This window comes from Dysidea avara, chromosome 9 (genome assembly GCF_963678975.1).
Source record: "Dysidea avara chromosome 9, odDysAvar1.4, whole genome shotgun sequence".
NCBI lineage: Eukaryota > Metazoa > Porifera > Demospongiae > Dictyoceratida > Dysideidae > Dysidea > Dysidea avara.
The window spans coordinates 23,709,432-23,732,484 of NC_089280.1; the positions used below are offsets into that span (position 1 = coordinate 23,709,432).

The 23,053-nt window shown below is 37.0% G+C and overlaps 1 protein-coding gene across 4 annotated transcripts in view; it reads right to left on the minus strand.

Moving 5' to 3' along the window:
• LOC136266716 (fibrillin-1-like) overlaps positions 1-23,053 on the minus strand; it is a 69,456-nt gene that overhangs the window by 42,507 nt on the left and 3,896 nt on the right. For all 4 annotated transcript variants that reach the window (XR_010706243.1, XR_010706242.1, XM_066061722.1 and 1 more), the window contains exons 4-10: positions 22,139-22,234; positions 18,287-18,409; positions 14,443-14,565; positions 14,037-14,162; positions 13,856-13,978; positions 12,354-12,482; positions 11,386-11,508 (exon numbers count right to left, since the gene is read on the minus strand). Coding sequence is in view for 2 of the 4 variants with exons in the window: in XM_066061722.1 (XP_065917794.1) it covers positions 11,386-11,508; positions 12,354-12,482; positions 13,856-13,978; positions 14,037-14,162; positions 14,443-14,565; positions 18,287-18,409; positions 22,139-22,234 (843 nt within the window). In the remaining 2 variants the exon portion in view is untranslated. The remainder of the gene's footprint in view (positions 1-11,385; positions 11,509-12,353; positions 12,483-13,855; positions 13,979-14,036; positions 14,163-14,442; positions 14,566-18,286; positions 18,410-22,138; positions 22,235-23,053) is intronic.

A 23,053-nucleotide genomic window follows, 5' to 3' on the forward strand; every position in this document is an offset into this window, starting at 1 on the left:
TACAGAAGAATCGGATTACAAACCACTGAGTTATGATTCCAAAGCCAACTACGTGTAACATATGCGAGATCGAGATACTCTAATAGAACAGTCACCCTAATAGAGCATTCAGCTAATTTATTTACTCCATTATAGAATTCTATTACATTGCAAGTTATTCTGTAGGGAGTTCAGCTGCAAACAGTTAATCTTATAGACAGTTCAGCAAGAAGCAAGTCACCCTATAGAGAGTTCAGCTACAGATATATCGCTGTAGTGATTCAGAAGAATCAGAACATTACAAGTCACACTGAAGAGAGTTCAATTCAGCTATAAACAAGTCATGCACCCTGTGGAGAGTTTGGCTACACTCTCTAGAGAGTTCAGCTACAAACAAGTCACTGTGGAGAGAGTTCATCTATACAAACAAGTTAACCTATAGAGACCAGCTGCAAACAAGTAACCCTGTAGAGATTTCAGCTACAGACAAGTCACTTTATAATTTATACAATGTTCAGCTACAAGTAAGTCACTCTGTAGAGAATTCAGCTACATACAAGTCACTCTGTAGAGAATTTTGCTACAAACAAGTCACAGTGTAGAGAGTTCAGCAACCAAAAAACCACATGTAAAGAGTTCAGCTATACAAACAAATTACTCTGTAGAGAGAACAGCTAGAAACAAGAGAGAGCTCAGTTAGAAGAAGTTGCCCTGTAGAGATCTCAGCTGCAAAGAAACCCTGTAGAAAGATCAACTACAAATAAATCACCCTGCAGAGTGTTCAGCTATAAACAAATCACCCTGTAGAAAGTTCAGGTACGTACATACAAATCACCCTATATAGAGTTCAGCTACAAAAAAATCACTCTGTAGAGAGTTTAGCTACAAAGAAACCATCCTGTAGAGAGTTCAGCTACAAACAAGTTACCCTACAGTGAAATCAGTTTGAAACAAGAGATTTCAGCTACAATCAAATCAACCTGTAGAGAGTTCAGCTATGAACAGATCACCCTGTAGAGAGTTCAGCTATACAAGTCACCCTGTAGAGAGATCAGCTAGAAGAAGTCACCGTCTACAGAGATCAGCTAGAAGCAAGTCACCTTGTAGAGAGTTCAGTGACAAAGAAACAATCCTGTAGAGAGTTCAGCTACAAACCAATCACCCTGTAGAGAGTTCAGCTACAAATAAATCACCCTGTAAAGAGATCAGCTACAAACAAATCACCTTGCAGTGAGTTCAGCTACAAACAAATTACCCTGTAGAGAGATCAGCTACAAACAAAACACCGTGTAGAGACTTCAGCTACAAACAAATCAACCTGTAGAGATTTCAGTTACAAACAAATCACCGACTGTAGAGAGATCAGCTACAACCAAATCACCCTGTATAGAGAGATCAGCTACAATCAAATCACCCTGTAGAGAGATCAGCTACAAACAAATCACCCTGTAGAGAGATCAGCTACAAACAAATCACCCTGTAGAGAGTTCAGCTACAACCAAATCACCCTGTAGAGAGTTCAGCTACAAACAATTCACCCTCTGGAGAGAGTTAAGCTACAAACACACCACCCTGTAGAGAGATCAGCTACAAACAAATCACCTTGCAGTGAGTTCAGCTACAAACAAATTACCCTGCAGAGAGATCAGCTACAAACAAATTACCCTGTAGAGAGACCAGCTACAAATGAAACACCGTGTAGAGACTTCAGTTACAAACAAATCAACCTGTAGAGATTTCAGTTACAAACAAATCACCCACTGTAGAGAGATCAGCTACAAACAATCACCCTGTAGAGAGATCAGCTACAAACAAATCACCCTGTAGAGAGTTCAGCTACAAGCAAATCACCCTGTAGAGAGTTCTGCTACAAAAAAATCACCCTGTAGAGAGATCAGCTACAAACAATCACCCTGTAGAGAGATCAGCTACAAACAAGTCACCATGTAGAGAGTTCAGCTGCAAACAAATCACCCTGTAGAGAGTTCAGCTACAAAAAAATCACCCTGTAAAGAGATCAGCTACAAACAAATCACCTTGCAGTGAGTTCAGCTACAAACAAATTACCCTGTAGAGAGATCGGCTACAAACAAAACACCTTTTAGAGACTTCAGCTACAAACAAATCAACCTGTAGAGATTTCAGTTACAAACAAATCACCTACTGTAGAGAGAGCAGCTACAACCAAATCACCCTGTATAGAGAGATCAGCTACAACCAAATCACCCTGTAGAGAGATCAGCTTTAAACAAATCACCCTGTAGAGAGATCAGCTACAAACAAATCACCCTGTAGAGAGTTCAGCTACAAGCAAATCACCCTGTAGAGAGTTCTGCTACAAAAAAAAATCACCCTGTAGAGAGATCAGCTACAAACAATCACCCTGTAGAGAGATCAGCTACAAACAAGTCACCCTGTAGAGAGTTCAGCTGCAAACAAATTACCCTGTAGAGAGTTCAGCTACAAAAAAATCACCCTGTAAAGAGATCAGCTACAAACAAATCACCTTGCAGTGAGTTCAGCTACAAACAAATTACCCTGTAGAGAGATCGGCTACAAACAAAACACCTTGTAGAGACTTCAGCTACAAACAAATCAACCTGTAGAGATTTCAGTTACAAACAAATCACCCACTGTAGAGAGAGCAGCTACAACCAAATCACCCTGTATAGAGAGATCAGCTACAACCAAATCACCCTGTAGAGAGATCAGCTTTAAACAAATCACCCTCTAGAGAGATCAGCTACAAACAAATCACCCTGTAGAGAGTTCAGCTACAAACAAATCACCCTGTAGAGAGTTCAGCTACAAACAAATCAACCTGTAGAGAGATCAGCTATATAGACACTAGACACAATATAGGGAATTCGGTTACAAGCAAATCACCCTGTAGAGAAATCAGCTACAAACAAATCACCTTGCAGTGAGTTCAGCTACAAACAAATTACCCTGTAGAGAGATCGGCTACAAACAAAACACCTTGTAGAGACTTCAGCTGCAAACAAATCAACCTGTAGAGATTTCAGTTACAAACAAATCACCCACTGTAGAGAGAGCAGCTACAACCTAAATCACCCTATAGAGAGATCAGCTACAAACAAATCACCCTGTAGAGAGTTCAGCTACAAAAAATCACTCTGTAGAGAGATCAGCTAGAAACACATCACCATGTAGAGAGTTCAGCTACAAACAAATCACCTTGTAGAGAATTAAGCTACAAACAAATTACCCTGTAGAGAAATCAGCTACAAACAAATCACCTTGTAGAGAGTTCACTTACAAACAAATCTACTCGTAGAGATATCAGTTACAAACAAATCACCCCCTGTAGAGAGATCAGATCACCTTGTAGAGAGTTCAGCTATAAACAAATCACCCTGTAGAAAGTTCAGGTATAAAAAAATCACCCTATAGATAGTTTTGATACAAACAAATCACCCTGTAGAGTGTTCAGCAAGATAACAGTCACCCTGCAGAGACATCAGGTTACCCTATAGAGAGGTCAGCTAGAAGAAGTAACCTTGTAGAGAGTTCAGCAACAAAGAACCCACTCTGTAGAGAGTTCAACTAGAAACTAGTTACCCTATACAGAGATCAGCTATATGTAGAAACAAGTCATCCTGTAGAGAATTCAGCTACAAACAAATCACCCTGTAGAGATTTCAGCTACAAACAGATCATCATCCTGTAGATAGTTCAGCTATAGATACAAGTCACCCTGTAGTAGGAGAAGTCACCTTGTAGAGAGATCAGCTAGAAACAAGTCACCTTGTAGAGACCAGCTACAAAGAAACCATCCTGTAGAGAGTTCAGCTACCAACAAATCACCCAGAGAGTTCAGCTATGAACAGATCACCCTGTAGAGAGTTCAGCTATACAAGTCACCCTGTAGAGAGATCAGCTAGAAGCAAGTCACCTTGTAGAGAGTTCAGCTACAAAGAAACCATCCAGTAGAGAGTTCAGCTACAAACAAATCACCCTGTAGAGTGTTCAGCTAGATAAAAGTCACCCTACAGAGAGATCAGGTCACCCTATAGACAGATCAGCTAGACGAAGTGATCTTGTAGAGAGTTCAGTGACAAAGAAACTATCCTGTAGAGAGTTCTTCTACAAACAAATTGCCCTGTAGAGAGTTCAGATGCAAACAAATCACCCTGTAGAGAGTGCAGCTACAAACAAATCAACCTGTAGAGAGTTTAGCTACATTTCAAGTCCCTTAGTAGAAAGATCAGCTGCGAACAAGTTATCCAGTAGGGAATAATAGACATGTAATAAATTTATTTATATAATTACTGATAAAATCAAAAACAGTTGAAGTATTAAAAATCTGCTCTGTCTTTTTATTCTTCCTGTGATAAAGAAATAGGATAGGTTAAAAAAGCCCCAAAGCCAGCCTATGGCCAGCTTTGGGGTATACAAATACAAAAAGAAGTGATATCTAATCAAAAACAGCCAAGCTGTAAAAAAAGGTGCGGCCCCTAAAAAGGCCAAGGTGAAAAAGATAAGAAATCCAAGGTGGCGGCCAAGAAATGGCTGTGATGGTAGGTTAATGGTAAAAATTTTAATAACGACAATTCAGGTGAATTTGGTGCCGCTTGGTCTTGGCACAAAATTCACCTGAATTGTCGTTAATAAAATTTTTACCATTAACCTACCATCACAGCCATTTCTTGGCCGCCACCTTGGATTTCATATCTTTTTCACCTTGGCCTTTTTAGGGGCCGCACCTTTTTTTACAGCTTGGCTGTTTTTGATTAGATTTTATATGCTGACCTACACTGTATATACTCTTGAGATTTTATCCTCAAGAAACAACTAATCAAGTGGCCTAACAGAAAGGTAACACAATTTTCATGTATAGATAGCACTACAGTCTCATCTCCAAATTGCTACATTTGGTAGGCCACATGCTATGTGTGAACATAATCACCCCAGCCATGCATGACTTTAGCTTTTCTTTTTCAAAGCCTATTGTTATGGATCTCAAACCAGATACAGGTGTAAAGCTGCAGTGAGAATTTGTGGAGATTTGAATACACCATAAACCCTGTTTCAATACTTGATAAATATTAGCGCTGTATGAATACCTCATTTTTACATCCAACCAGATACCTGATATTTATTATCATTTCTAGATCTGATGAACTGATATTACATAAATGGCAAAATCATACTTCAAAAGTGTATGTAACTGATCAAGAAGTCACACAAGAGAATTTGGTTAGAGTATAATGTTATGGGTAAAATTCAGCACAGTGAACATTCAACCATGAGGAGCCTAAAATTGTCAGCTTCACTTGGGAAGCAGACTCACCAGGCTATTATAGCAAGGTACAGTTTGCAACATTTGATCCAAGAGCTGCTACGTAGTATTGTGAGTTAGCAAGCAGGTGCAGATATAGTGGCTATTGAATATACATGACCTTTGATACCATTTTGCTTCTTGCACATAGTGTTTAAATTTTACTGTTGTTGCATTGAATTTTTAATGCCAAACAATTTCAACACTGGAATTTCCTGATTTATGGTATACCAATGTAATACTAATCTAATCAAAAACAGCCAAGCTTTAATAACGGCAATTCAGGTGAATTTTGTGCCGCTTGGTCTTGGCACCAAATTCACCTGAATTGTTGTTATTAAAATGTAACCATTAACCTACCATCACAGCCATTTCTTGGCCGCCACCTTGGATTTCACATCTTTTTTCACCATGGCCTTTATGGGGGCCGCACCTTTTTTTACAGCTTGGCTGTTTTTGATTAGATATCACTTCTTTTTGTATTTGTATACTGCAAAGCTGGCCTATGGCTGGCTTTGGGGCTTTTTTAACCCATGTGTTTTTTTCTTTACCACAGGAAGAAGAAAAGAACTTAAAGAAGAATTTTAGTACTTCAATTATTTTTGATTTTATTAGTAATTATACAAATTATATACATATATTTATTACATGCTCATTATTCCCCACAGGATTTTTTTTGCAGCTGATCTCTCTACTGGGTGACTTGAAATGTAGCTGAACTATATACAGGATGGTTTCTTTGTAGCTGAACTCTCTGTAACAGGTGATTTGTTTGCAGCTAAACTCCCTACATGGTGGTGTCTTTATAGCCGAACTCTCTACATGATGGTTTCTTTGTAGCTGAACTCTCTATAAGGTGACTTCGTCTAGCTGAACTCTCTACAGGGTGATTTTTTTGTAGCCGAACTCTCTGCAGGGTGATTTGTTTGCAGCTGAACTCTCTACATGATGGTTTCTTTGTAGCTGAACTCTCTACAAGGTGACTTCGTCCAGTTGATCTCTCTACGGGGTGATTTGTTTCTAGCTGAACTCTCTACAGATGAATTGTTTGCAGCTAAACTCTCTACATGGTGGTTTCTTTGTAGCTGAACTCTCTACAAGGTAACTTCTTCTCTACAGGGTGATTTGTTGTAGTTGAATTCTCTACTAGGTGGTTTGTATGAGGCTGAACTCTCTACATGGCGGTTTCTTTGTAGCTGAACTCTCTACAGAGTAATTTGTTTGCAGCTGAACTCTCTACATGATGGTTTCTTTGTAACTGAACACTCTACAAGGTGACTTCTTCTAGCATGATCTTTCTACAGGGTGAATTGTTGTAGCTGAACTATCTACAAGGTAACTTCTTCTAGCTGATCTCTATACAGGGTGATTTGTTTGTAGTTGAATTCTGTACAGGTGGTTTCTTTGTAGCTGAACTCTGTACATGATGGTTTCTTTGTAGCTAAACTCTTTACAAGGTGACTTCTTCTAGCTGAACTCTCTAGGGGGTAATTTCTTTGTAGCTGAACTCTCTATATGATGGTTTCTTTGTAAATGAACTCTCTACAAGGTGAATTCTTCTACCTGATCTCTCTACAGGGTGATTTGTTTGTAACTGAACTCTGTACAAGTGCGTTTTTGTGGGTGATCTCACTGCAGGTTGATTTGTTTGTAGCTGAACTCACTAAAGGGTGATTTTGCTTGTAGCTGAACTCCTTGCATTGTATCTAGTTTCTAGCTGATCTCTCTACAGGGTAATTTGTTTGTAGCTGATCTCTCTACAAGTTGATTTGTGTGTAGCTGATCTCTCTGCAGGTTGATTAAATTGCAGCCGATCTCTCTACAAGGTAATTTGTTTGTAGCTGAACTGTCTATAAAGTGATTTATTTGTAGCTGATCTCTCTGCAGGTTGATTTGTTTTAGCTGAACTCTCTACAGGGTGATATACTTGTAGCTGAACTCCTTACATTGTGACTAGTTTCTAGCTGATCTCTCTACAGGGTGATTTGTTTGTAGCTGATCTCTCTACAAGTTGATTTGTGTGTAGCTGATCTTTCTACTGGTTGATTTGTTTGTAGCCGATCTCTCTACAGGGTAATTTGTTTGTAGCTGAACTCTGTACAAGGTGCTTTTTTGTAGGTGATCTCACTGCAGGTTGATTTGTTTGTAGCTGAACTCACTAAAGGGTGATTTGCTTGTAGCTGAACTCCTTACATTGTGTCCAGTTTCTAGCTGATCTCTCTACAGAGTGATTTGTTTGTAGCTGAACTCTCTATAAGGTGATTTATTTGTAGCTGAACTCCTTACATTGTGTGTAGTTTCTAGCTGATCACTCTACAGGGTGATTTGTTTGTAATTGATCTCTCTACAAGTTGATTTGTGTGTAGCTGATCTCTCTGCAGGTTGATTTGTTTGTAGCCGATCTCTCTATAGGGTAATTTGTTTGTAGCTGAACTCTCTATAAGGTGATTTGTTTGTAGTTGATCTCTCTGCAGGTTGATTTGTTTTAGCTGAACTCTCTACAGGCTGATTTGTTTGTAGCCGATCTCTCTACAGGGTAATTTGTTTGTAGCTGAACTCTCTACAAGTTGATTTGTGTGTAGCTGATCTCTCTGCAGGTTGATTTGTTTGTAGCCGATCTCTCTACAGGGCAATTTGTTTGTAGCTGATCTCTCTACAGGGTGATTTTTTTGTAGCTGACCTCTCTTCAGGGTGATTTGTTTCTAGCTGATCTCTCTACAGGGTGATTTTTTGTAGCTGACCTCTCTTCAGGGTGATTTGTTTCTAGCTGATTGCTCTACAGGTTGATTTGTTTGTAGATGAACTCTCTACAGGGTAATTTGCTTGTAGCTGAACTCCTTACTTTGTGTCTAGTTTGTAGCTGATCTCTCTACAGGGTGATTTGTTTGTAGCTGAACTCCTTACATTGTGTGTAGTTTCTAGCTGATCTGTCTACAGGGTGATTTTTTTGTAGCTGACCTCTCTTCAGGGTGATTTGTTTCTAGCTGATCTCTCTACAGGGTGATTTTTTGTAGCTGACCTCTCTTCAGGGTGATTTGTTTCTAGCTGATTGCTCTACAGGTTGATTTGTTTGTAGATGAACTCTCTACAGGGTAATTTGCTTGTAGCTGAACTCCTTACTTTGTGTCTAGTTTGTAGCTGATCTCTCTACAGGGTGATTTGTTTGTAGCTGAACTCCTTACATTGTGTGTAGTTTCTAGCTGATCTCTCTACAGGGTGATTTGTTTGTAGCTGATCTCTCTACAAGTTGATTTGTGTGTAGCTGATCTCTCTGCAGGTTGATTTGTTTGTAGCCGATCTCTCTACAGGTAATCTGTTTGTAGCTGAACTCTCTATAAGGTGATTTGTTTGTAGCTGATCTCTCTGCAGGTTGATTTGTTTTAGCTGAACTCTCTACAGGGTGATTGCTTGTAGCTGAACCCCTTACATTGTGTCTAGTTTCTAGCTGATGTCTCTACAGGGTGATTTTTTGTAGCTGAACTCTTTTCAGGGTGGTTTGTTTCTAGCTGATCTCTCTACAGGTAGATTTGTGTTGATTTGTTCATTGCTGATCGCTCTAAAGGTAATTGATTTGTTGCAGTTGAACACCCTGCAAAGTGATTTGTTTGTAGCTGATCACTCTAAAGGGTAATTTGTTTGTAGCTGAACTCTCTCCACAGTGACTTGTGTGTAGCAGAATTCTGTGTAACTGAATTCTCTAGAGAGTGACTTAATTGTAGCTGAATTCTCTACACAGTGCATGACTTGTTTATAGCTGAACTTTCTTTAGTGTGACTTGTAATGTTTTGAAACTCTATAGTGGTATATTTGCTTAACTCTCCACATGGTGACTGTCTTCTTGCTGAACTGTCTATAAGATTAACTGTTTGCAGCTGAACTCCCTACAGAATAACTTGTGATGTAATAAAATTCTATAATGGAGTAAATAAATTAGCCGAATGCTCTATTAGGGTGACTGTTCTATTAGAGTATCTCGATCTCGCATTTGCTACACGGAGTTGGCTTTCGAATCATAACTCAATGGTTTGTAATCCTATTCTTCTGTACTACTGCAAGGACTTTCTATGAAGATTATTCCAGCTATACACCGATTTTCAGCTCATTGCTCTAAGCGGTTTGCCTAGTAGGCGTGAAAACTAATACTTTTTTATTCATAAAAATCGATCGCGTAATTGTGACACAGGTTGGGTTTTGTGTCATATCTCCGTGGTCTTTATCTCGATTCCTTTCAAACCACCAAAAGGCACTCCTACGATGGTTACTCCATCTACATAGCAATTTTCAACTCATTCCATGAAGCGGTTTACCCTGTAGGCGTGACAACAAATCGATCTTGTTTTACGCGAATAATCGGTCATAACTCCTGAACCATTCATCGGATTTGTATCAAATTTGATGTTAGGATTCGCCTTTGGACTCCCTTTCTGTGTGCCAAATTTCAAGGCGATCGGAGTACGCGTTTGCTTGTTATAGCAATTTTTGCAAGTGTGCGAAAAGACGAAGAAGAAAAAAAAACGAAGAAAAAAAACGAAACTTTGGCAGCTCGTATCTCGGAAATGGCTGGAGCGATTTCCTTCAAATTTGGAATGTAGACTCCTTTAGCTGGCGGGCAACTGTGTAGCAAATTTGGTTCCAATCAGATAAGTGATCACCGAGATACAAAGGTGTGAAAATGACGTTTTCGTTCTTCCTGTCAATATACTCACGGTGTGGCGCGCCGGCTTCTTGGGCCGCACGACACACTACCGTGTGTCTTGATACTGGTATATTTGAAATGTACACTTGTGGTATTACATGATTACATAGCATACACATCTTGAAATATACTTGTGAAAATGTTACAAACTGAATTCATACATATTTGATCTAACACACAGGAAATGTATTATAGTAGGATCTGTTATGGAAAAATTTGCCAAAATTGTGACACAGCAGATTAAAGCTCCAAATTTGGTACAGTAACTTTTCAGGGTGAAGAAAGTGATTTCAGAAGTGGTGCCACTATGAACTCACCCTGCACAGACAGCTATTTTTGACAGTCCATGAAATTAAAACTCGTTACATTTACTATTTTGAAAAACTTGCTTCCTAACCAAATTCCCAAAGGTTAACTGTTCCTGTTTGTGAATGAGTAGTCCATGACATCCTATAATAATTTTATTAGAATTATACCATGTCTATATAAAAAATCATTCAAAAATGGCTGGCTTCTGGGAAATTGTTCCATAATTAAATAGTTGATGGCAAGGAGAAAAGGTAAGTGTTCATCCTGGCATATGGTATTCTATAACATTGAGAATGACAACTACACCCAACAACTGACCATTTAGAATGAAAGCCATGTTGGTTATCACATAAAATATTGTATTTGTTAAGGTGGGGAAAGATAAAAGTGTAACTTATATGTTCAAGTGTTCTACAACGAATGCTAGTCAAGGAGATTGGTCGGTAATTCCCTGGGTTGTTTCTGGGTCTTTTTTTGTACATTGGAACAATATTGGGTCAAGTATCCAGGAACCTGGTGTTCTGTGTACAGTACTCAGCCTGTGTAGTGGAAACATGGACAGAAAATAAGTAACTAGCTGTTACTATGAATAACCTTCATAAATAACGATGCTTACATTGCAGCAATTTTAATTCGGTAAACTTATAGTTTTCTTTAGACCATGTATCTTTCATACAGAGACATATTTTATAAAACTATTATGGGATGCCATGGACTACTCATTCACAAACGGTGACACTATATTAACCTTTGGAAATGTGGTTAGGTAAAAAATTATTTAATACAGTAAATGTAATGAGTTTTAACTTTGTGGATTGTCAAAATTAGCTGTCATATAAAGGGGTACAGGGTGAGTTCATGGTGGCACCCCTTCTGAAATCACTTTATACATTCTAAGGAATTGCCATGCCAAATTTGGTACTTCAATCCACCGTGTCATAATCAAATCCATAAGGAACCAGACTATTATGTGCATGACATAATCTCTTGTATGACACAATAATATTATCTTGATACCAAATGTGGAAAGGCATCAAATACAAACACAACCTCTTTTCTAGAGTAATAAAATTGCCAGAATGTGTGCTAGTTTTCGTACCTGTACAACTGTGACTGTCACCAGTAAGTTCATATCCATCCCAGCAAGAGCAATGATAAGATCCATCAGTATTATCACATGTTTGTGTACATCCTCCATTATCAGTTTGACATTCATTGATATCTAAATACATCATAGCCAAACTGATCAAGCATAGAGATGAACCCTGTTTTAGCACTTCTAATCATGTATGCCCAACAGAGGTAGGTATTGTATTGTTCAAAATTGGCTTTAAATTTTAATGAATTTCTATACCCTTCCCTGACCTACTAATTCACTAAACCACAAGGGTTAATATACCATATAACTACAAATTTTGTGATACATACGTACATATTTTTTTGCAATTTTTATTAAAGTTTTTACACTGAAATTAGCTGGTTCAATATGTAGTTTAAGTAGTGAATCATTTATGAATCCCTAAAGTCATTTTCATGAAAATAATAAAATGAAGATTAACTTGCACCATTTGCAACAGTCAACTTTTCTATCCACTCAAAATTTATTGTCAGAGTCAAAAGCCAAGGTATGTAGGCAACACTTTTATGCAAGCATATCATAAGCATATGCTTTGGGTTTATAAGTGACTTGTAACAATGTAAAGCATAATCACAATGGTGTTTACTATTGAATATGGTGTGAGAAATTAAAAAGAGCGATCTACTTCGGTTTCTTACTAAAGAGTTGTGCAAACAAATAGTACTAAAAACTTAGCAGTTTCTTTGAAAAGGACCAATGGATCAATAATGATAGTTGGCATACTAGTGCAATGAAGAAATGAATAGTGCATGATAATATTGAGTACATGTCTTGTGCTTAAATTACTTATTATGAGGACTGCCAAATGATTGTATATTATTATGTAAATACCTACAGAGCATGAACAGATAAAACATGCTTAACAACTATGTATCTAATGTGTTTTTGTACACACAAACTCATACTATAACAGTATTGTTTCTAATTACCAGAACAATTGTGACCATCCCCATTGAGAGTATAACCAGTATAATTTACACATGAACAATAGTAGCTGCCATGAGTATTAGTGCAGTTGTGTTGACATCCTCCATTGGAATTGGCACACTCATTGAAATCTGCACAAACAAAAACCAAATCATATCATCGTATCAATCAAGAAGTACAGATATTATTCATCGGAGACTAAGAAACTTACATACAGGTGACACTAATAGGCTCAATTTAAGACAAATACATTTAATTCTAAGACAGTAATAGTAGAACAACTTTGAAGCATATCAATTACTACAGAGATACGTATTATGATAATAATCTCAATAGGCTATACTTTTATTTTCTTCATCATACATAACCACAATGTTTGTTATGCAGACAGCCTTAATTAGGTATTATATATATATATATATATATAGATGTATTCTCTGTGTTCTAAGGAGGATACTACAACAGTTCATATGCATTTCTGGGTCTACCATCTCAATAATCAGATCAGAATTAATTTCAAACATGATCTTACTTTATGTTCTCCATGCAGGTGATTATACATACTTCTCCAATACTACGTTTAGCATCAAACTGCTTGTAAATATGCACACACAGTTCACAAATAGACACATCTCTATAGATACAAATAAAAGATTTGAGTTTTAGTGCTTTCTTACTACTACTGTATTGCCTACAAAAAATTTCCTAAGGTCTTCCTTTTACACTGTACAAATATATATAGTACCATTTTAAAACCATGCAGGTATATACCCACAGCATATCGCAGCCTGGCTGAATGAAATTTGTTTGGAAATTAAATGTGTACATATGTAAGGTATGTGTGCATATTATGTATGCTCTACCATGTGTTTGTACACACAATTATAAGCACTGGCTACTAATGGATTATGATAAGTTCCCATGAAGCAGTCTCTGCATGGGCCCATTAAAGTTAACTGCTAGTTGGACAAGGGAGAATAAAAGTCTTAAAAGCCTATCTCATGTACTGAAAAAGCTGTACAAAGTCAAACTGGTTACTTTTAAAAAAATCTGCTTCAGTATTGACAATAAAATTAATAAGCTATAGGGGCAGTTACTATCATGGAGTAAACTGTTGCTATTATTTATTTTTATGAGATGTATTTCATTAATCCTTTTCATTGTGTCTATTTGAAGGAGCGTGGCCCATTTTTTGAAACAAATGGATGGGATTTACTACAGCATATACTGCATGGGTATACTGTAATAGTGAGACTCTCACTTATATCACAACATATTAAACAATATGAGATGCTTTAACGTGGTGGGCTTGACCCATGTCATGCTGAAGTGTAGCCACGATTACTGGGGAAAGGAATCTCTGTAAATACACAATAGAAAGTGTTTCAAGCAGCTGGTAACACATTTATACAAAGCAAATGCAAGTGATAATAAAAAAATGACTTCAACAAATAATGGCCTCACGTATACACATGCATGTTGTTTTGTTCAGTCAGTACTGTACCTTCACAATGGTGTCCACCCACTCCAAGTGCATATCCAGTATTACATTCACAATAATAGCTACCAATAGTGTTCTCACAAACATGTTGACATCCTCCATTAGACTCCACACACTCATTGATATCTTAAGCAAAAGATATATAATATTCACTACTTATAGTTGTAATGTGAAGAAAGCATACCAACACATAAGGTTAGATCATTACGATGTAATTGGTATCCATTATGACATGTACAAACAAAACTTCCTTCAGTATTTCTACAATCTTGATTACATCCTGTTGTCCCTTGTAAGCACTCATCAATATCTACATATAACAGAAGACAATAGTAGTTGAACAATGACACTACGTACTCATGAGTATGTAACTGGATTTGTAAAGAAGGGCCTTCCACTCACATTCAATTTCATTAATTTAAAAGGTCATAACTTTGTTCAAAGTATATAATATAAATTTTCTCGTTATGTTGCTCACATATACTTTCGGTTTCAAATCAATAGCTTATTTAAAGTTATGAATCATCAAATTAAAGTTGGTAAATGTGAAAGAGCATTTTTTTACAAACTCAGTCACATAACACTCTTACCTAAGCAGGATATTCTATCTGCTAGCAAGTGATATCCAGTGTAACAGCTGCATGAAAATCCTCCTGTTAGTTCCTCACACACTTGAGAGCAGTTATGAAGGCCAAGTAGACACTCTCTAATATCTGTAACAAACATACACGCATGGATAATTAATATCAAGACAAACTGTATACCATAGAAATTTGGCTGAAATAAAATAGTTTTGTTTGTGCTTGTCTAAATAATTATAAAGGAGCAAATATGTACAACTAGTATCCTTGTCTAATTTTAGGGACACATAAATAACTTGCTGTGATAGCCATCAGCCAGAGTAATGCACATCATGACAGCAAGAAATCGTCACCCATGGAGGTCTATCTTACACCACAGCCATTACATCACAAAACATTACTGTTATTTCTGCATGAGATGAACCAAGCAGTCAGAAATCAGAAATAAACAATGCCCACAATTGAATTTGTACAACTGCACATGATAGAATCCTGCATTAACAGGACTCAAGCACTGGAGTGTTGTTTGACCTATGTATGTGGACAATGTCAGTATCACATTTATAAGTATGTTTGGATTTCATGCAGTTATTGGAGAAATCTAGTAAGAAGACTGTCAGTTCCAGCTGCTGGTAGCATGCTTTAAATAAGAAACCCTATATTTCTTAGAACAAATTGTGTTCAGTACACAAAGGGGTGTTGAATAATTGTAATTAGTAGTGCATAAACAAATGTACTGCATTCGTTCAATGGTTTGAAGGGTGCATCATTCGAATGACATAAGCAAAATTTGAATCTTGTGCATGTGCAATCTGGTGGTTTATAATGAGCAGAAGACTGCAAGAATGCGACTGCATGCTCAGAACAATTTTTGCCGTGGGCAGTTACACTTGAGACACTAGAAAGTGATGGAATGTGGTTGAACGCATAGTTGTTTGACAAGTTAATTAGCAATTAGCTCACATCATAAGTGGCCACACCCACCACTAATCATGAAGTGTAGTTGGGACAAGCTGTAGAGGAAGAGTATTCACAAGTTATGTACTACTGTTGTTGCTCTAAGGTTTTTTAGCAGCAGCTACATCTCATTTTGTAATTTGATATTTCACTTACCAAAATTAAGGGAGCCAAAATGATGACTATTGTTTAACGAATTAAGCTACAATACACACTCAATATGCCAATTGCATAATATGTAGCTAACTGTAGCTATAGCTCAAAGCTTCGAATGTTGCATGCAAACCTTTGAAGCATAAAATCAGCATATGTTTATGCACTAATAATTGGAGTGCCAAACGTTTAGGGAATCTACGGTGAGCATAGTCATTGTGCAGTACTGCAAGTTTTTCTTATATGCTATTGCCCTCACAGTCACTTTTTGAACAAGAATGCAATATGACACTAAAATTAAGTTAGTATATAATACTTGGTCAAACCACCAAAGTCAAACTTGGATGAGACTTTTACATAAATAATATCATAAACAGAGACTTTTAAAATGGAGCGATCATCACTCCAAAGCATGATAACTAACCATTACCACAGCCAGCTACAGTTGCTGTAAATTGTCACCTCCTACATAGTGTTACACTGTTAAATTTAAGCCTGTTTTGAAGTCTAAATTAAAAGCTAATACAAAAGCTATAATATAAATACACACCAGCTTATTTCTAGAGGTGCTTAGTACATACAAATGTGTTGAGGTGACAGTTTTAAGTGATTTAGGCTTTTTGTCATCGATAATATACAATAAGTAACTATAAGTTATGCAATATGAGTAAAGGCTCACAAAAATTAAATGGTAACAAATGGCGTGGCTCCTCCTAAAATGGGGGTTTCATAATACCCTCAGAACTCTCTCTGGATTAGCCACTGGAGGATATTTCATGATAATGAGAAATGTGTAAATTGTACCTTTCTAACATGTATGCAAAGCAGCATTGTACTAAACTTAACGTACTGTATAGCTAGATGTACAAAGCTACATACATGTAAGCATAATTTACTGTTTCATTTGTTACATATATACCATAAGGACCAGTGAAATACATAAACCTTTGCATGTTAAATAAGCTGGACAAAATTATGAATGCTTCATTCTATTCTAGGTCTTTGAATTTGGTTGCAAAAAATCTTTTTTAATCATGAATTATTTTTTTCAAATCTGTTCATGCAAACATTTCCATATTTACAGTAAGTAGAGTATTCTTATAACATGCCCTATTGATAAATGGCTGTTACAGGGTATGAGAATAAATTTCTTCAAACTGAAAGAAAAACTGCCTGTGATGTTCACAACAGTTGCGACTGGATTCCATGACAGAAAATGTGGTTTTTCACCAAGAACACAAAGTTATACAAGAATAAACTATCAAATTTCACATGAGTGGTTGGCTTTTGAAGGCTGCTTTCCAAGCACTGTGGGTATGACAGTCTGGGGCTTTAATAGAACTCTGGGATGGCTGCATGTGGCTGTGTGGCTCCATGTTGTTGAACAAATGCTTTACATGTGCTATAAATTTCCTTTTATTTTAGCCAGCCCATAAAATGGCCTAATTTATCCCTACATATTCCCCTTTCATTTTGTAAGCAACTTCTTGCATAGGCAGATCTAAGGGGGCCAAGGGGGGAGGGGGGCTTTGCACTCTGGCCCTTCTCTTGCCCCCCTTGGACTTACAGGACTATATTGACACCAGAAACAAGAATCATGCATTCACACTGTATTCAGAAGCACAGAATGCAGCCAACAGGCAAATAGAAGACAACAGTTATAAAAGTAATAAACTGTACACTGTAAAGAAAGTGAGGTAAATAAGTTTGAATTTTTTTGCGATCGAGATACCCTAATAGAGCAAGCAGTCACTACTCTAATAGAACAACCACAGTTCTAAAGCTAATGTCATCAAATAATAATTATAACTTACCATCAAACAGGTTTTATCTCAGATAGACAACCAATTTTTTTATGCATACACTTTGTAAAGCATGCACTTTGTTAGCTACATATCTATCAAAAATGCTCCCAAATTCAAACCTAGGAGGTCTAATTTTAAAAGTGTTCTCAGAAGATATTCAACTAAAGTCTTATAAAGTGTATGCCTCTTCATTCATCCAGCCATACCAAACAAAGTTATGCGAATAAATATAACTTGGGTTCTAGAGTTCCATTCTTCTTCTCTTTGTGGAACAAACACTAAAACTGCTTATCCCCTTGCTCCCCCTTCCCCAACAGTGTCTCCTAGATCTGCATATTACTTCTTGCCCTCCCTTTCATCCTACTTCCACCACCCCTATTAGAGCTTGCCTGATTAAGCCATGCAGCATCAAGTAATCTAAAATGGTGGGAGACTTAGCTGTTAGCTACTTGTACAGTAGATGCTCTGAAAGGTAAAAAATTGGTACACGTAGCATCAACCATTACAGTGCAACACAAATTCTTAAAACTGAAATTTCTCTATACTTTTTAATAAGTGATCAGACTGGTTTTACTAGACTAAGTCACATTTGATGATGCTACCGAGTTACCAGCATGGTGCGTATGGCTAGCCATCCTTTATTTAGTACCCAACTTTGTAGTTAGAAGTATTGTAATTATTAAAACACATATTTACATGTTTTAGTGTACTACTGTTCTATCTAGATCTTGTCCTAATCAAAGATGTGGACATGTCTAGGCAATAAAGAACTAGCTAGTTGAAGGCAAGCTACTCCAATAGTGCAGCAGTTTTGTGTTCATCACAATATTCATCTTAAATTTACAATTTGCTCAAACATTAAAAATCTGCTACAACATAAAGTAGTTCCATTGTAAATGTCCTGACAGTGTAAGTAAATATTATATGCTTCAACATACCTGAACAGGTGTGACCATCATTTGCTAATTCATATCCATTCAAACAGGAACACTGATAAGATCCAATAGTGTTGCTACATATTTGTATGCATCCTCCATTGTCAGTTCGACATTCATTGATATCTGAACAAAGTGGAGTATAGTCACTGCCATGCAATGAACTACACTGTGTAATAGGGATCACCAAAGTTTGCACTTTTCCACAAAAAAAATATTGGCCATGCAGAAACCAGCTTTACAAGCCCAATCAGTGCAACATGAAATGTTTGCTAGCAATTTTTAGAAAAAAATACTGGAATACTCCTCTGACTGATCATACTGACTGGCTAACTACATAGCTAACTAACTAACTACCTGATGCCTTCAGAGAGGCATGGCTAATGCTATATGGGATTGATTCTTTTCACCATTAAATGTTGCTTTAGCCAATCTTTAACGTTGTTGATCTTAAATGTGGATCAATCTTTAATGTCATCAGAACATTATGCAAGCTAATGGAAATACCTAACAGAAGCCAGAAGCATCCCTGATTACACAGCAGAGAAATCTCAGATGTACGTAGTAATGGTACCATGAGATATCTAACAATGTTATTAATGTTTGTATGCAATCCTCCCCTTAAGTATGCACATATTTTGGTAACAACAACTCAACATGGTCAACAAGAAAGATGCTCGTACTTCAAAAATTTGAGGGACCTATTGTGGATTTCGAAGTTGCTTATAGCTGTCCACAAACTTTCATTCTCAAAAACAAACAATTATTAAGACTGCTCTTATGCTAAATAGCAGATAGCTTGATCCACAAAAATAAACCGTAAAATAATTTTTCAATTTGTGAAAATTATGTACCTTGAAAATTGCACATATATGACATGCAGATTTTTTTGCTGAGTTACTACTGTACATGAAGTTTAGTGCATTTCCAACCCCAGGAACTTAGGCACCTTTTACTATATTATCAATTTCCTCTTGATCCATTGGAATGGAGCTACCCTAACACCAACAAAATTACCTACATATGTGACTGAATTTTGGAAAACATTTCAAATCACACATTAGAAGTTTTGAAATAAATGGTTTTAAACAATTCAAGTCAACATAACTTGCTAAGGATAACAAGCACACGTATGAAATTTACACAACAGATGCATCAATCTATTCAGATAACTTCCAGTACTTGTAGCTGCTTGTAGAGTTTCCCACCAAATAAGATAGAAAATCTGAGCAGTTGGATCAGCGAAGTAGTATAGAGCAGTAATACCTGACATCACAGTAGTTACATACATAATCACTTTCGTGGAGCAGAAAATGTGCGCATGCCATTGGAGCTCAAGTTTACTCAGACATACCAAGTCTCAAACATTGGGCACGGGTCTCACTCATTTGCATGCAATCTCACACTTACATGCATGGAATTGCTAATCCCACAGATTGCAGAGTGCCTATACTCTTCTCAGCTATCTTCAACATTTGTCAGACCAGCTACATACACTTGTAACCGAATACAATAATTATGCTTATTGGTGCTTACTTCTATTTTCAAACAATGAAGCTATAAATAACACTAAAGTAGGCATCCGATCGAGTTTGGAAGGCTTACAAGGATGGAGTGTGTGGCAGGGCTACTATTCATTGTGTGATGGGTTCTATCTGAAACAGAAAGATCTACAGAAGTGACCACAGCTGAAATTGAGGAAAAATAAATGAAGCTATTTTGCTACCCAACTGCACACATTAGTTGCATGCACAACTGTTCACAACTGTATGCATTAATTATAAATCTATGTGCGGTCAGAGAAATCTCACTCCTAAGTGATTGTGAATCTTGGAACCTCTGGTTTACTTCACCTTGTTGTTGTTGAAACTGTCTTTCTAAATGTGACCACATTATCAATAGCAAGGAAGAGAATAGTACAAGAGATATTTAAGTATAGTGTGTTCCTTGCTGGGAATGTTACTGTTGATAATTGGCAAAAGATACATAGGCACAATGATTTTGACACTTTTTGATAGAAGAGTCCTACAATGTTAATATTGATAAATCAATGCATAATAGTTCATTATTAATCATTCTTTCTTACTGATGGTGACAATTGCTTTCTGACGTTCAGCCTGTTTTATCCTTATAACCTGAGTAAAACCAACCTGACCCCCAAATAACATTTTCATCATCTTTCCCAATCTCTGTTCTTTGTACTGAGTAAGTTACATGCGGAATGAATTACCAGAAGTCAGTTGTAGCCTATTGAGGAGCCTCATCATTGAATTTGCCCCACTTCTTGCCCTGCAGAAATTGCAATTATGCATTTTAATGTAATTTTGTGACATAAAAGTTATTGCTCTATCACGAGTGTTCACAAAGGGGAGGAGGTTGACGGGGTTGGCATGAGATAAGCTTCAAAATGGAGGCAGAGCACAGTTGAAGTCCAGACACGAGATTACAAGGCTGTGCTGGCTTCTTAGTGACTGATATGCAGCAAAATCAACAGAAAATTGTTTGACCAACAGTATTAGGCCATCCACCAACAAACCACTAATTTTTGCCAAGCCAGCAGCCATTGAAGCTCTGCACACCACCCAAAAAGACATCTAGAGCCAGCCTCGAGTAGTTTGAGGATGTGGTAGTGAGGACTACTTGTCACTATCCACTGGTGGTGTTAGTTGCCTGATGTGCAATTTGGAATGGTTTTGTAAACTCTGGTCACATAATATATAAACAAGTATACACAAAAATAATTATTTGGAATTTTGAACTAGAGTAGGGACCATACCACATCGATAAAAGTACTGAAACAAGCTGGAGTAAAACACAATATTAATGGGATATAACTCTTCTTGTTGTTTTACTGTGATTTAGTATCATGCACTACTCCAGCTTGTTTCTGCTATGGTTCCTACTCTAGTTGAAAATCCCATTTTTGTGTGTACTTGATTGTTAACTTTTTACTAAAATAAAATTATTATGACTGGTGAACCGACGCATACCGCATCAAAAGAAAGAAATGGCACCGTGTACTACAGCAACCAATCATCGTCTGAAAAGTGAAGTATCCATTATGCTTCTATGTTAGCTATGTTCTACCCATTACACAGCATTAAAAATCAAGAACTGCTTGAAAGGCATCTCTGCAATCAAAGTAGCCACTATGAAAAATTCGGACAATTTCTGTTACGAAGGGAAGCCATCACACACTACCATCAAATTGTCACCAGCGAAAGATGAATGGGACACAAAGGAGGACACTGGTAAGTCCATGAAGAATGGATTGTACGTACTGCAGTATGCCAAAATGCATGTGTGACATTAATTAGCAAATTGTCGAACAGTGAAAAAATCAAGCCGATAGCCTTTTCCATTATCAAGTTACGCATCAGTCAATTATCAGTCGAAAATTCTGTTTAATAATTTTCCCCAAAAATTCCATAGCAACTTGTTGAAAGCTTTTCGGGTCAATCTGAAGGCTTGTTTGGGCTTAGTTTTACCTAACCAATACTGCCTCATCATTGTAAGGGAAAAGTGAAGCTGGTTTTTTGGGTGATGTTTTCATGGGCCACGTCTACACCTTTGTGGTCCCTACTATACAGTACTAATTGTACTGTATGATGGTAGATATAGCAATTAATTACATACAAAACAAATAATTGTTATAAAAACATTTGAAAATCAGTTTATATAATATGTAGTCTTCACCATTAGTGATCTAAAAATGATATTTCCATGTACATAGGCCCAGGAATAGCCATCAAGACAGGTTCTCCCAGAGACATTCACATTATGACATATAACAGCACCAATACCATAACTACAAGAACATACATGCAGATGTCAATTGTTAATGTATCTCCTCACCTTGACCACAATTGTTACCAATCCATCCTGGAGCGCATGTACACACTCCTGGTGAACTGCATGTTCCTCCATTGAGACAACCACCAGAGCAGATGGCTTAGAACAATACAAATGCTATTATTTAACATATTGTAAAGAGATGCTAACTGTATAATAATTTCTAATAATTTATTATTGGATTGGCATTGCTTTCTCACTAAGGACCCACAGAAAGGTTGAAGACTATAAACACAGGGAGTCAGAATCTTTTGTGCAATAACACTGTAGGAATCAATGGTGACTCAATCAGATACAGCAGTGCATGCAGCAGTGCATGAGATGAATGAAGATACTCTACCTAATGCAGTAGTCATATGAAATGATATCAGTGTCAAAATTCTACCAGCTAATGATCAAGTGCTGTGCAGAGAATATTCAGTTGTTCTATGCAATATTCAGGTGCTACATTTCATACATTATTCAAGCAATACATTAAACTATTCAAACAGTCTACACATGATTCAAATGCTACACACAATGCTCAAGCGCTATGTTACACTAGCAATGCATACAATGTTTAAACATTACACTGAAATTGTTTAAGTGTTTGACAGAACATTCAAGTAATGTATTCACAAATGAAGCAATACATTTTGATTTTGAGCCCCTTTAAACTCGAAAGGTGGAGCAGTAAGAATATCACATGATTAACACTGTAATCTTGAATTTGTAATTGACGCATCTTGGATTGGCTAGCTACTGGTTGGTGGCAGTGAAGTTGTTGATATTGCATGCTTTACACAAATGATCTGGCAATCAGCAACTGATATCAAAGTACAATGAGAACATCATCCCTGTAACTTGGACCTGTATATAACAACTTCACCATGTACTGTTAACAACCAACATGCCATTATCTGTTTTAGAAAGGGTACA